Consider the following 14,146-nt stretch of genomic DNA (forward strand, 5'->3'; position numbering starts at 1 on the left):
GTGAATTAGCAAAATACGATATCAATGTAATTATAGACAAAGACATAAATGCTTAACCATAGCATATACTTTCCGGGGAGACCGTCTGTACCAACTGGCGTTGTACAATAGGTCTGGGGAGACCAAATGTACCAGTAAATATAGTATAAATTGTCCTAGGGAGATATATGCGACAGTTTGTACTGCTACACCGGCACCAGTTATGGAATTCAAGCTGTGAAGTTCATATGCATTAATTATTTTACTACGTGGAAGACGGAAGAAAATGGAGTAAGTAAGAAAAGTGCATGTTCACTGGTGAATACACAACTGGCTTTTGTATTTCTTTCTACTAAGGCTTGTAAGGCTTAACAAAGAACAAAATCACGATTGACTGGTTCTTGCATAGTTTCAACCAGTTCTCACTATTTGCAAATGATCGGGTAAAGGTGGATTTGTAATTTAAGTCTTAAACTGTTTGTTGTGTTGTCAAAGAAATTAGTAAATCACTGTTGGAGGTGACACTTGCTGCATGTTATGATATTTATATCTTATCACAGAGAACCGTTCCGTAATCGTAATTCGTTGCAATATTCGAAGAGAATGTTCACATGGCCCAAACAACAAATGGTAGATTCCATATGCGTCATAAGACTGAGCAATACAAAACGTCACCATTATTTATAGAAATTGTCACACGCAATTACACAACAACACTGATTTGCATATTATCAGTAGCGAGTCATTACCTTATACGGTCACAGTATTTTCGTAGTGCCCAGAATATAAAGCGTTGTAGGAATAAAAGAAAACGTGTTAACCGGCAGGCAGTAAGGGTGAGAACTACTTGTTTGGAACTGTCTAGTAACCTCGTTTGGTTACATATGCAATTCTTTAGTTATATATAAGTCAATAAACTTCATAAGTTTCTAAAGTTTGGAAGCTTTGTGAGCATATTTGTTAACTTTCGCCTTACTATGTCTTGATATCTAATTATTAACACTTTGACACTTTCCTTTTGGATATGTTAGTATTTGAGACACTGTTAGATTTAATTTAAAAAAAAAACACGACGGAAATTCAGCAGAATGTCTTTATGGGCCGATGCGAGTAGTTTCGATATTGTGGTAGTGAATTTCCAGTTCTAAAGCCATTATTTAAAACGGATTATATGAATGTTATGTTCCGATTCAAATTCGTCCACTTCAGTTGGATTGTAACAAACTTCGGTATTTCACATACACTTATTCGTCATATGATGCAATACCTGGATTTTGTTGTGTCCGTGGATCAACGACATTGAAAGGAAATATCACATTTATCCAGTGTCTTATAACTTTTATCAAAGGATACTCTGACAAATTACACCAGTGAAGGTAAGTTCCTCTATTGTCATTAATAACCTCTTTTCTAGGGCTTGACATATCACGATTATCATACAAGTCCTCACGAAAGATATCAATGAGTTAAAACAAACCATGAAAAATGTTCTAAGAAAGAACAATTTGTCAACTATGGCAAGACTGATATGAATTCTTCATAATGCTCTCTCGAAACATTGCAAACTGAAACAATGAGTACTTTCTTTTAATACCAATGGACATATCATAAACATTAACTTCAGGTAAACATTAAATTCAGGTAGAAAACAGACATTTGAAAAAATGTGCGATTGGTAATGAACCGTCGTTTACAAAATGTTGGGCACTGGGAAGTGGTTCAGAAAACCAATCAAAGAGTAAACCTTCATCAGTGTTTCAGGTTTTTTTCCCCCTAACTTTAGACTTCTTAAGCTGTGGAAGTAAGAACATTATCAATCCAAACATCTATGTTGATTCATTTTAAAGCATAAACGTGTTTGTAGGTTACACATGTTTTTCAGATTTATCGGCTTGAAATTGTCCAATATTGGTTGATATGGAATCAATTTTGCATCGGAAAGGTATCGGAAATGTCCATGAATCTTACATTTCATGAACATTGGAAACACAAAATGAAAGTTTTTAATTTTGTTAAGTACAATTTATTCATAGCCGCTATACGTGTTTGAAGTTAGTTTAATTGAAATAAATCATCTGATGGCAAACGATGGCACAAATAAAGACTTAAAGATGACAATGGTACATTGATAGGTTAAACCTCACTATCTTGGGGTTATAAAAGTTGTGTTATTATTGACAGATAAACCATTAAGTATCGCATGTATTAATCGATATTGATGGTGCAAAGTATGTACATTTATGTTTTACAATCATGTAATTTCCTTTTTTACTTAAATGTGATGAAACTTGAGAATTAACAAAGCTAATGTCACTATCGTTGAATTGTAAGATGCATCTATAAAACGTTTCCATTACGTATAATGGTGGATTGAAACATGTTTATGAATTAATATTCCATCTAAACCAAATTGGTATATTTACGTATGCGATAATGTTCATGAACGGTATAACATGATACCCGAATTTTCATTATTTAAGCAATATCACATTTTTTTATTTTCATTCCAAATAGTATGTATACACATGTCGATCCTGCATATTGGATCCTGTACGGTGGAACATGTATAGCGGATCGTGTATAGTGAATCATGTATTGTAGATCATTTATAGTTGATCATATATTGGATAATGTATATTGGATCCTGCATATAGGATCCTACACCGTGAAAGCTACATAGTTGATTCTGTATAGTTGATCGTGTATAGTGGTTCATATTGGAAATCCAGCATAGTGATCATGTATGGAGGATCATACATAGTTGATCCTATATAGTACATCCTGTATATTGAGTTATATATATATATATAATGTATCGTGCGTATTAAATCATGCAATGTGAATTGCGTATATAATGGTTCGTGTAAAGAGGATTGTGTAAACTGAATCTTGCGTAGTGCATCCATCATAGTGATCACGCAAAGTAATCTAGATCTAGGATTTTGGATCATATATTTTCACAAAGTTTAAAGTGCATAATGGATCGTGTAAAGGGATCGTGTATAGTTATTACTACATAGAGGATCCTGTATAGTACATCAGGTATTGTGGATTGTAATAGCGGATCGTGCATATAAGATTGGATATATTGGATGCTGTAGAGTGGATCCTGTATAGCATCTGGTGTGTGGTGGATCCACGTGTACTATGACAACATCGGGCTAACTATTGTTGTGTTCTCAGTGTGTTGCAATCTGTCATTATGTATGCTTCTTTAAGCGAAGAGCTGTAGTAGCAAATGCTGAAGAAAAACCTCGAATCTCTCAATACAACCTGATCCTGCTACTGGTTTTCGTCTTTACACATGTCATTCACCTTCGACACCAAAAACCTGACAAATGTATTTTTCACTGTTATCGATGCAGGTGCATTTAGGCAGGGCCGATTGCTTTTGTCATTTCGTAAAACGCAACCCGAATCTAATCTTTAAAAGATGATAAATTGTCCATATTTTAAATGTAATTACTTTAGAAAACATTGTTCAAACCTTGACCAAAGTTTGACCTAGCGTATTCATTACATCCATATCTACCGATATTTGAGTCATATTAACTTGACATAATCTTTCACCTATCATCCATCCCACCCATATGGGTTATTGTCAATGTATCTGCAGATTTTCCCAACACTAAGATTTAAGATTTATCGCATTAAAAACTGTTAAAGACTGAACTTATTTTTCCAACAACATCAGAGCAAATAAAGACATTTCAGTGAATCCCGTGTATACATTGTAAAACATGTTTAATTCACAGTGTCTGCATATTTTCCAAACAATACAGGGATAAAAAAAAATTAACTTAATCACCTGACAAGTCATTGGCTACATCGAACGTTTAAGTAAACTTACAGGACAGTATTGACCATGTTCAAGCAAGGTGGAGACACAATGAACTAATTAATATTATAATTCAGTTTAGTTAAAAACATTTTAAGCTAATTTAACCCATTCTTACCATATGCAATACTAAGGGAGAGACAATTTAAGGCTGTGTTTTTCTTCCGAAGCTTGCTTAATATTATCTTGCGATAGTAATGTAACTTTATAGTAACTGAATAACCATTGCTTACGTTGTCAGTGACGAACTGTTTAACTGACTCACTAGTACACTACCCACTCCAAAAGCTTTTTTGGGAAGAACAACTCTCAACAACACGAACAAAAATTGTAGTTGATAAAGATGGAGTTCTTGTTTTCCAAATTATGATCTTGGACAGAGGAAATATGTTATATATAACTAGTAATTGGTACAAGATAATCAATCCGCTGGTATAGTCCTTTCATTTTGCAATAAAATTAAATATCACATCATGAAACATATGATGTTATTGTTCATGTTGACACTGTGCTATGAACACGTTTTCTCGTCCACAAAACCCAAGTAACGATTAAGATATAATTATTGACCTAATTTGAGGGAAATATATTTTCCATGCTCTATTTGACATTTTCATAGTGACTCTAACTCACACCAAAATAAAATAATTGTCATCATTATTGAATGATTATCATCATTAAGTTCTCATAGCCACAGCTATGACCATTACAGTCACCACCATTAGCATCAAAACCAACATTATTAATTCATTTATATGCTAATGTGTCAAGTTTATAATTGTTTGATAGTTTATTGCCTTTTCATTTTTCAGACAAGATAAGAAGAAGAAAAATGGCTAATGCATCTCCCGCTACCGAAACTTTATCGGATAACACCAACATGAGTAAGTTCTTTCTGCTTCCTGATAATTACATTGTCTATAGATTAGCTTAATCCACCAATCCGTGGGGAGCGACATATTTTCATTATTTTCTGTGTCATTGCTGCCTATAAGGATAATATGATACTTTAGTTTGTTGGTTTCAGTTGCCATAGCAACTAATACAATGGTTTCAGTTCACATATTTCAGTAGCGATTCTCAGGGGTCACATGTGGTGGGGTGACCGAGTGTGACCAGAACTCGTTTACATTTGCATTTTTTTTTATCAAAATGTAAAGTGCACAATGATGAGAAACTGTGCCTGCAGACCCAAAACGAAAGATATAAAATAAAGCGAATATATCGAATTGATATGCAATATTAATATGTGAACGACAAGTTACAACAAAATATGTGGTTACCATCGTAACCAAGGTAAAGTTAAGGGTCCAAAGGACAAATCAAGATTTTCTGAGTAATTCTATGTAAAAGTGATCCTTTCAAACTACTAAAAGTTTATAGGAATGTTTCTCACGATGGGGACTGACACAGCGAAACGATAAAGACATTTTGCTGTCACAACCAGGTGAAATAATGAATAGACAGGTATCCTTACATGTTTAACAGTAAATACATATCAAACTATGTGTTTACTTTGGCATTGGTTAAAATGTATGAAATAAAAGAATTTGGTGTATCGATATCATCAAAACGAATGGTATAGGTAAAATGTATTGAACAGGGACTTTCTCTGCAAGGGCTCCATAGGAAAACGTTATATTTAAATGAAACGTCACATATGTGATGGGGTATGCCATGTACTATCATATATGTCGTGACCATGTAAACCGAGTTGAAAGATCAATTAAAGGTCAACAATGAATGTGAAATTGAGAAACATGGACTTTTTGCCACAGCTCCATAAGGGGAGCATTGAATTGACTTACAGCTACCACCGGTTAATTGTGTGTATTAAGTACTATCAAATTATGTGGTTGCATTGGTAACTGACTTGCAACACCAACTAAAGTTAAAAGTTACTTGGAGGAATTGTCAATTTAAGCAAACGTGATTTTTTGTTACAATTTCATATGAAGCCATCATGAATTGACTGAAGAGTTTCACGGCTGGATGGACTTGTCGAAATAACTTAAAGTACATAGAGTCAAAACTGACCTCCACTCCAGGAAATAGATGACTGCAATCTTCAACATTGAAATGAAGGCGATATACTCTCATATCCTTCTTTTTACTCAAAAGAAAAAAAAGACTATTACACTCGTGCGCCAGCACACGCCCGTTTGTTTACTATTTTAGTTTCTTGCTTTTTGCAAAGCAAGGAACCTATACAAGTATGCATTCAACTTGGTATATGTATGTGTATGTGACGCATGGCTTGTGTACACGATATCTCAACAAGGAAATGATTTCAAAACTTGGTGGGTGAATAGCAATAGCCCATAGTGAGAGGAAGATCCCTATTGTTTCTGGTGCCCGCAAAGGTCTTCATATGTCAGTTAGGCAGCAACTCCCAGTGCAAAAGTCTGAAGCAGTTAATATTTTGAGACAAGCTGTGAATGGGGTAAGGGATCATTTTCAAACATACCGGTCATGTGATCCATGTTCAATAAATGTCAAGTAGGAGTCGAAAACTTGTATTTTTGCAATAACTTGAGAACCAAGTGACGGTCAAGGTTGGGAGTTACGTTATTGTAATCCAGAAGTCGACCTGCATCTAGGTGACCTTTGACCTAAAGTTGACCCTCCGGTGACATGTATGAGTTTATTTGGTTATTTGAATTTTCGTGGCCATACTCGGATCTCAATGGTACCTTCCGATCAAAATTGTCCATGGGTTGACACATGTGCGACCTTCCTGTGCGAAGTTATCAGAGGTGAAAGTTTTTTTTTTTTTTTTTTAAGTACAGTTCGGTGGTCCTATAAACTTGTCATGTTGCATTTTTGAATGTTTGTGTCAAACTACATTTGACTTCGCGGTCAAAGGTCAAATCTTGCAAAATATGCTCTTTTTAGGAGATTTGGGGCAAAACCAAAACAGTTTGTCAATATTTTGATATGTAAGAGTTGCTTATAGTTGCTTAGAGTGCTTATATGCAAAAAACTGCCATCCTATGCTAATTTTTGCAACAACTTCTAGTCATGAAGTCTGACATGGCTGATATTTTGGGACACGTTGTGAATGAATAAGGGGCACATTTTCCAAAACAACCGTTATGTAATCCAAGGTCACCAAAGGTCAATTATGGGTCAAAATGTTTTTTTTTTCGTAACGACTTACAAGTGAAACTACCATTGACAGGGTTCGACGGGGTTTATATTTGTGGACTTGTTGAGAATGGGATAAGGGATCGTTTCCAAACATAACAGTCATGTGATCCAAGGTCAACAAAGGTCAATTAGGGGTCAAAAACTAGTACTTTTGCAATAATTTGAGAACCAAATGTCCATCAAGGTTGGGAGTTACATAATCCAATAGTCGACCTGAAATTGGGTGACCTTTGACCTCAGGTTGACCTCCAGTGACATGTATTTGTTTCTTTCAAGTTGATTATTTGAATGTTCATTGCCATATTCCGATCTAAATTGTCCAATTCTTACAATAAGTACAGTTAGGATGATTCTGTGATTTCGGTAAAAAAAGCCAACTCTTGCTCATATCAGACACCTGGTCCTCAACATGTTCCCAAAAGGACTAACGGTTGATTTGTGATATTTTTGGCAATAATTTTGTGTGAACATCGGAACACATAACAAGTTTAGGACAGTGCTGCTCCCTTGTAAATATTCCTTAAAAACAAGGAACCATAGGGCTCTTGTTAGTAAGAAGGGCTTCATTTTCAGTTAGCGCCATGAAAGAAAAACTATTAGGCAATGATTGAGTCGAATTGTAATTGTCAGAAGGGGTCACTCCGGGTAGTGCTTGTTGAGCGTCGGCTATCAATTTAGGAAGTTTGTGGATTTTCGGTAAGTGTAGAACGTACCCAATGATGGGTGCTTAGGTGTGAGTTATACTATCTTGGTCGCTACGTGTTCCGGTCAATTTCACACTCAGTCACGACCGTTCATGTTTCTTAAAATTCTCTTTACAGATTATGGCAGCTTCAAGGTACGACTAGCCGAGCACCTCACAACTGATATCATACTAAAACTTGCAACGCTCTTCATGTTTACTCCTGCTGAGAAAGACCAGCTACAACAAGCGAGTAGCATCCCCGAACAACGTATGGTCTCCTTAATGGTAGAAAAAGGTCAAATAAAGCCTAATGACATCTCTCCCTTGTTGACTGCTCTTGATCAATTGGGACTTCAGGGTTTACTTAGCACCCTGCGTAGTATTTTCCAGGGATCCGAAGGTAAGGTGTAGTACGATATATATCTGACCAGAGACTGACACATGTACGACCAAACAAATGACGGAATACAATGCCTGCATACAGGTTAAAACGTAGACTAGTCTGTTATAATTTAAAACTACGTCTATGTGTTAACAACTAAATATTTGTTATTATTACCAAGTCATTGTCAAGTACAACACAAACAAAACAACTGTTGCAAATAAGCTTGTGTAAATATCTCAACAGTTTTGTTCATAAATTGGAAACATTTTTTAACTTTCATATATTAGGATTTTAATTACAAACATTTGTCATTTAAGTGTAAGCTAAGTATTAAGTATACTTACCATATTTTACGTATGTCATATTTTCTCAGTGATAATATGGCAGTATATTAGTCATTAGTGCTAATATTATTATTTATAGTATTATTATTATTAACCTCATTATTATTATCGTCAACGTCTTCATCACAATGATCATGATTGTGAACCAATTGCTAGTAAGTAACACAGGACATAACAAAGACAACTATACTGAACATTGTAAAAGCTGCATAAGTTTTTATTATTTTGAGAACAGATAACACATTCCTGTTTGTACGATACATCAAGACATTTTACAATCAACTTTATAGTAAGGTCAATCCAATACTTAATATCCGCGAAAAGGTGTTTCGTGTGAATGACGTATTTGTAGAAGGTGGTATTGAAATGTACGGAAGAAATAATAAAGGAAGCGAACGTCCATTGGAAGGAAAAAGAATGGAAACAGTAAAACTAAAATCATACCACGATGTATTTAATGATGATATAATATCTTTAAAGCGAATACTGTTAGAAGGCGATCCTGGATATGGTAAATCAACGTTTACATTACAAGCTGCTTATGACTGGTGCAATGCATCTGATTCATCTCCATTGAAAGATGTAGCTATCTTTATCTTGCTTCCACTAAGACTCCTCGGCGGTTTATCGTCGATTTGTCTCGCAATCAAACTAATGCTGATGCCAGGTGAATGAAATCTAACAAAGGAAGACATTATGGAAATTCTGTTATACAGCCGGCGCGTAGTGATGATTTTAGATGGGTATGATGAATATCCGGACAAAAATATCAGTGATCAATCAGAAATTATTAAAATCATCGCTGGTAATATTTTTGGCTAACTTTAAGGTGATAACATGTACTAGGTCAGCTTATTTACCCGATAATCTCGATGTAGGGACAGTGAAAGTTCGTTTGACAGGTTTTGATGATAATGCAAGGGATGAGTACATCAGAAGAGCTGTTGCCGTTAATGATAATCAAGCGGCAAGGAGAATCAATGATCTTCTCACTAAAAGTCCTGTGTTAAGCAACATTTGTCAAGTACCTCTCTTCTGTGTGATATTTGTGCATATCTCTTACGAAGAAGAAAGCGTGGTATCGTTTGTGTCTGTTACCAGTTTTTTTAGTCACATGCTAACGTGCTTTTATGAGCATATGAGGAACAAAACGGGTCACGCTAAAAAATCAAATGACCGTGCTACCATTCCAGATTATTCAAAGCTTAATAAACTATTATTTGATACGCTTACTGGAAAGATTCAGTAGATTGTTTGGCAGAAAGACATGTTCAAGAACCATGTTGGCCATGAATGTTACAATAAACTTATCTCAATAGGTATCCTAATTGAAATTGATATTAATATAAATGGACATTTTCTGTACATCATAAACCGAATGGTCACTGGGACCTTCGTCAGCAATACTTGGCAGTCTAATGAAAAGTACAAAATGTAACACAATGAAAGTATGACGCTACAGTATATAGGTGTAAGTTGCATTGATGATATTAGAACCAAATAATCCATGACTATACAGGAAGCGGATTAAGGAGCAAAGAACGGATTACATTATGTTTGTGAACTGATAGTTGTTAAGGGGTTTGAAGTCTTTGTTGAGGCCGGTGATGTGAAATTTAATTCGAAAGATCCAATCGATTTCTCTACGTTAAAAATCAGTAGCAGATTTGAAGTTTCAGGCAATTAAAGTACATTTTAGATTTTTGAGAGAATGACTATGAAGATTGAAATGTTCGGAAACGGAGAATTCTGCAAAATTATCACGATTAGATTTTTTGTGATTATTAAAACGTAAGCGGAACCGGGAGCCTGTTTCACCTACATAATTGCCCTCTTTACAAAGTACGCATTAGCTGTAAACAATAGAACTCTTGAGATTATGTGGGTGAAAACTATTAAAGTGTAAATTCATATGAATAGCCGGCTTATAATAGACCGAAGTGGTTAAAGAATTGCTATACAAGAAATGTTATTCGTTGTTCAGTTACTTCAACAGAAAATATAATGTTGTCATGAAAAAGAATTCACACATTCAATGAAAGACTTTACAGCTTCTTCACCACGTGGCCAGACAATAAAATATCGTCAATGTATCTATGATAATGTGATGGCTTTATAGGAAAAGCGAATACCAATTTCAGTTCCAATTCGTGCATAAAATATGTTGGCCTAACATGGTGCTATCTAGTGCCCATAGCAGTACCATTGATTTGGAGATAATCCCAGTAAAAAAGAAATAAGTTTTACTTAAAATGAAACGTAAAATAGACCCAAGATCAACAGCTAAAGTGGGGTTGGTGACATATGAAGAAAATGTTAACAAGCGATGATTCCCTCATTATGAGAGATATTGGTGTACAAAAAGAATACATCCATAGTTACAAGTAAGGAATTAGTCGGTAATTGTCTGAATATTATTAAAGATGCTCAAAACAATGTGTAATGTCCTGTATACTAAGAAGGAATGTGGTTAAACGATGGGTTCATGTCACGAAAGTGTCAATTAGCTGTAGGTTGCATCCAAAAACCAGGCGTATGTACTGAAGGGCAGGTTTTTTCCAGTTGGTTAGCTGAGTGATCAGTCCCATCTTTTCGCACCTTAGTTGAGCTGCCTAATCGTCTATTATGCAACTCATTACACAGCTTGTAGCCAAATCACTATCAGATCAAGGCAGACATGGCAAGGTGTTCACAAATCAACTCTTCCAAACTAACCAGTCCGATTGCAGAATACATAAAGTTTCAGTAAGTTGAGGTCAAGAGTGCTGAAAAATGCAACCTATGGTTAATGGACGTATTCTCGTCATGTTGAGTATGGAGCCCATGTATCCTGAAAGATGCTCAGTAAGAGTACCAATCCCTGAAATAATAGGTCGACAAGGAGGGAATAGCTTATGTGGCTAGTTTACAAATGTCTGAACCATGGATTTTGTCAGGGTCAGAAGTGGTCACTCCGGGTAGTGCTTGTTGAGCGTCGGCTATCAATTTAGGAAGTTTGTGGACTTTCGGTAAAGTGTAGCACATACCCAACGATGGGTGCTAAGGTGTGAGTTATACAATCTTGGTCGCTTCGTGTTCCGGTAGTGATTGACATAAATCGTATATTTTGGGGTGGAAGAATCTGGAGTAAAGAAGAATTGTCCAATCATACTCAGTCTAGACCGTTCATGTTTTGTAAAATTCTCTTTACAGATTTTGGCAGGTTTAAGGTACGCCTAGCCGAGCTCCTCACAACTGAAATCATACTCAAACTTGCAACGCTCCTCAGGTTTACTCCTGCTGAGATTGACGAGCTACAACATGCAAAAAAGAGCACCGGGCTACTCATGGTCTTCTTAATGGAAGAAAGGGGTCAAATAAAGCCTAATGACATCTCTCCCTTGTTGACTGCTCTTGATCAATTGGGACTTCAGGGTTTACTACGCACCCTGCGTAGTATTTTCCAGGGATCCGAAGGTAAGGTGTAGTGCGATTTATATCTGACTAGAGACTGACACATGTAGGACCAAATAAATGACGGAATACAATGTCTGCATACAGGGTAAAGCGTAGGCTAGTCTGTTATTAAACTACGTTAATATGTTAACAACTAAATATCTGAGACTAATTACCAAATCATTGTCAAATACACACATACTAAACGACTGCTGCAAGTTAGCCTGTGTAAATATCACAGCAGTTCATAACTTGAAAACATGTTAAACTGATTATTAGGACTATAAGTAAAATGTTTGTAAGCTAAATGTAAGCTATATATCAAGTATATTAATCAGATTTTTGCGCGTGCCACGTTTTCTCAGTGAAAATATGACGTCATGTTAGTGGTAACAGGCTACAGTTCATTTGTCGTTGTCATCATTATAATTATTATTATAATTATTGAGATTATTATTATTGGTTCCTTGCTTTAGCAAAAGGAACTTATGTAGTCAGGTTGGCGTGTGTGTGTGTGTGTCTGTGTGTGCATCTGTGACACTTGCTTGGGTACGCTCTATCTCAATAAGGGAAAGTTGGATTGAGGCCAAACTTGGACTATAGATCCGCCATATCGATAAAGTGTGTCCTATTGTTTTTGGTGCCCACAAAGGTCACCAAATGTCAGTTATGGTCCAAAAAACGAAAATATTAAAACTGCAATAACTCCCAGTGCCAATGTGCGACAAGCTCGATATTTTGGGACAAGTTGTGAACTGGTTAAGGGAACATTTTGAAATATCACATTTATGTGATCCGAGGTCACCAAAGGTCAATTAATGATAAAAAATGGTATTTTTGCGCTAACTTGAGAACGAATTGTCTGTTAGGATTGGGAGTTGCTTCAATGTAATCCGATTGTCGAACCGCATCTAGGTGACCCTTGACCTCAATATGACCTCTGGTGACCTTTAAGTGTTTTGCTGATTTTTTCAGTTTCGATGCTATTTTCAGATGTCAAAGGTACCTTCCGATCATAAATGTCAACAGGTTGACCCCATGTGACCTTCATGTGCGAAGTCACACAAGCTAAAAGTAAATTTTCAGACATTTAATGCAATAACTCCCAGTGCCAAGGTGTGGCACGGTTGATATTTTGGGACAAGTCCCAAATGGTGTAGGGGAATATTTTCAAACTTAACGGTCATGTGGTCCGAGGTCACCAAAGGTCAATTAATGTAAAAAATATAGTATTTTGGGGAGAAAATGGGCAAAGAAAAAATATTTGAATTTTTATAGTTTTGATGGTATATTCACGTCTCACCGATCAAAAATGTCAATGGGTTGACCCCAGGTGACCTTTGTGTGTGAAGTTATATGAGGTCAAAGTTAATTTTCAGACATTTAGTGCAATAACTCCCAATGTCAAGGTGTGACACGGTTGATATTATGGGTCAAGTTGCAAATGGTATAGGGGATTATTTTCAAACTTAACGGTCATGTGATCCGAGGTCACCAAGGTCAATTGATGATAAAAACTAGTATTTTTGCGATAACTTGAGAACGAATTGTCCGTTATGGTTGGGAGTTGCTTCAATGCAATCTAATTGTCGACCCGCATTTGGGTAACCCTTGACCTCAATTTGACCTCTGGTGACCTTTAAGTGTTTTGGGGATTTTTACAGTTTCGATGCTATTTTCAGATGTTAAAGGTACCTTCTGATCAAAAATGTGTCAATGGGTTGACCCTGTGTGACCTTCGTGTGCGAAGTAATACGAGGTCAAAGTTAATTTTCAGACATTTAATGCAATAACTCCCAGTGCCAAGGTGTGACACGGTTGATATTTTGGGACAAGTTGCAAATAGTAAAGGGGAATATTTTCAAACTTAATGGTCATGTGATCCGAGGTCACCAAAGGTCAATTTACGTTAAAAAATAGTATTTGGGGGGGGGGAGAAAATGGGCAAATAATAAATGTTTGAATTTTTACAGTGTTGATGCTCTAGTTAGGTCTCACCGATCGAAAATGTCAATGGGTTCACCCCGGGTGACCTTTGTGTGTGAAGTAATGTATGTATACAAGTTCAAAGTTAATTTTTAGACATATAATGCAATTAACTCCCAATGCCAAGGTGTGACATGGTTGATATTTTGGGACAAGTTGTGAATGGGGTGGTAGAACATTTTCAAACTTGACGCCATATTCAGATCTCAAAAGTGCCTTCCGATCAAAAATCCCATCACAATTTGTGATCACAAAAGGGTTGGCTATAGTGTTGGTTACTTTATTGGTACATTTAGGACCACAATTACTTGGACTATTTGAGCCCAATCTTGCTTGATAATATT

General features: G+C 36.0%; 1 protein-coding gene and 1 long non-coding RNA gene across 3 annotated transcripts in view; both read left to right on the plus strand.

Annotated features, from left to right (window-relative positions):
- The first annotated feature begins 767 nt into the window (after positions 1-767).
- Positions 768-14,146, plus strand: part of LOC139982456 (uncharacterized) — an 80,113-nt gene continuing 66,734 nt past the window's right edge. For both annotated transcript variants that reach the window (XM_071995349.1, XM_071995350.1), the window contains exons 1-4: positions 768-1,355; positions 4,630-4,701; positions 7,789-8,052; positions 11,574-11,837. In XM_071995349.1, the coding sequence (XP_071851450.1) occupies positions 4,650-4,701; positions 7,789-8,052; positions 11,574-11,837 (580 nt within the window). In that variant the 5' untranslated portion in view covers positions 768-1,355; positions 4,630-4,649. The remainder of the gene's footprint in view (positions 1,356-4,629; positions 4,702-7,788; positions 8,053-11,573; positions 11,838-14,146) is intronic.
- Positions 11,844-13,747, plus strand: LOC139982474 (uncharacterized). Its single transcript, XR_011798192.1, has 2 exons — positions 11,844-13,023; positions 13,316-13,747. It is a non-coding gene; the product is annotated as an uncharacterized lncRNA (long non-coding RNA).

Source organism: Apostichopus japonicus, chromosome 16, assembly GCF_037975245.1.
Source record: "Apostichopus japonicus isolate 1M-3 chromosome 16, ASM3797524v1, whole genome shotgun sequence".
Classification (NCBI taxonomy): Eukaryota; Metazoa; Echinodermata; class Holothuroidea; order Aspidochirotida; family Stichopodidae; genus Apostichopus; species Apostichopus japonicus.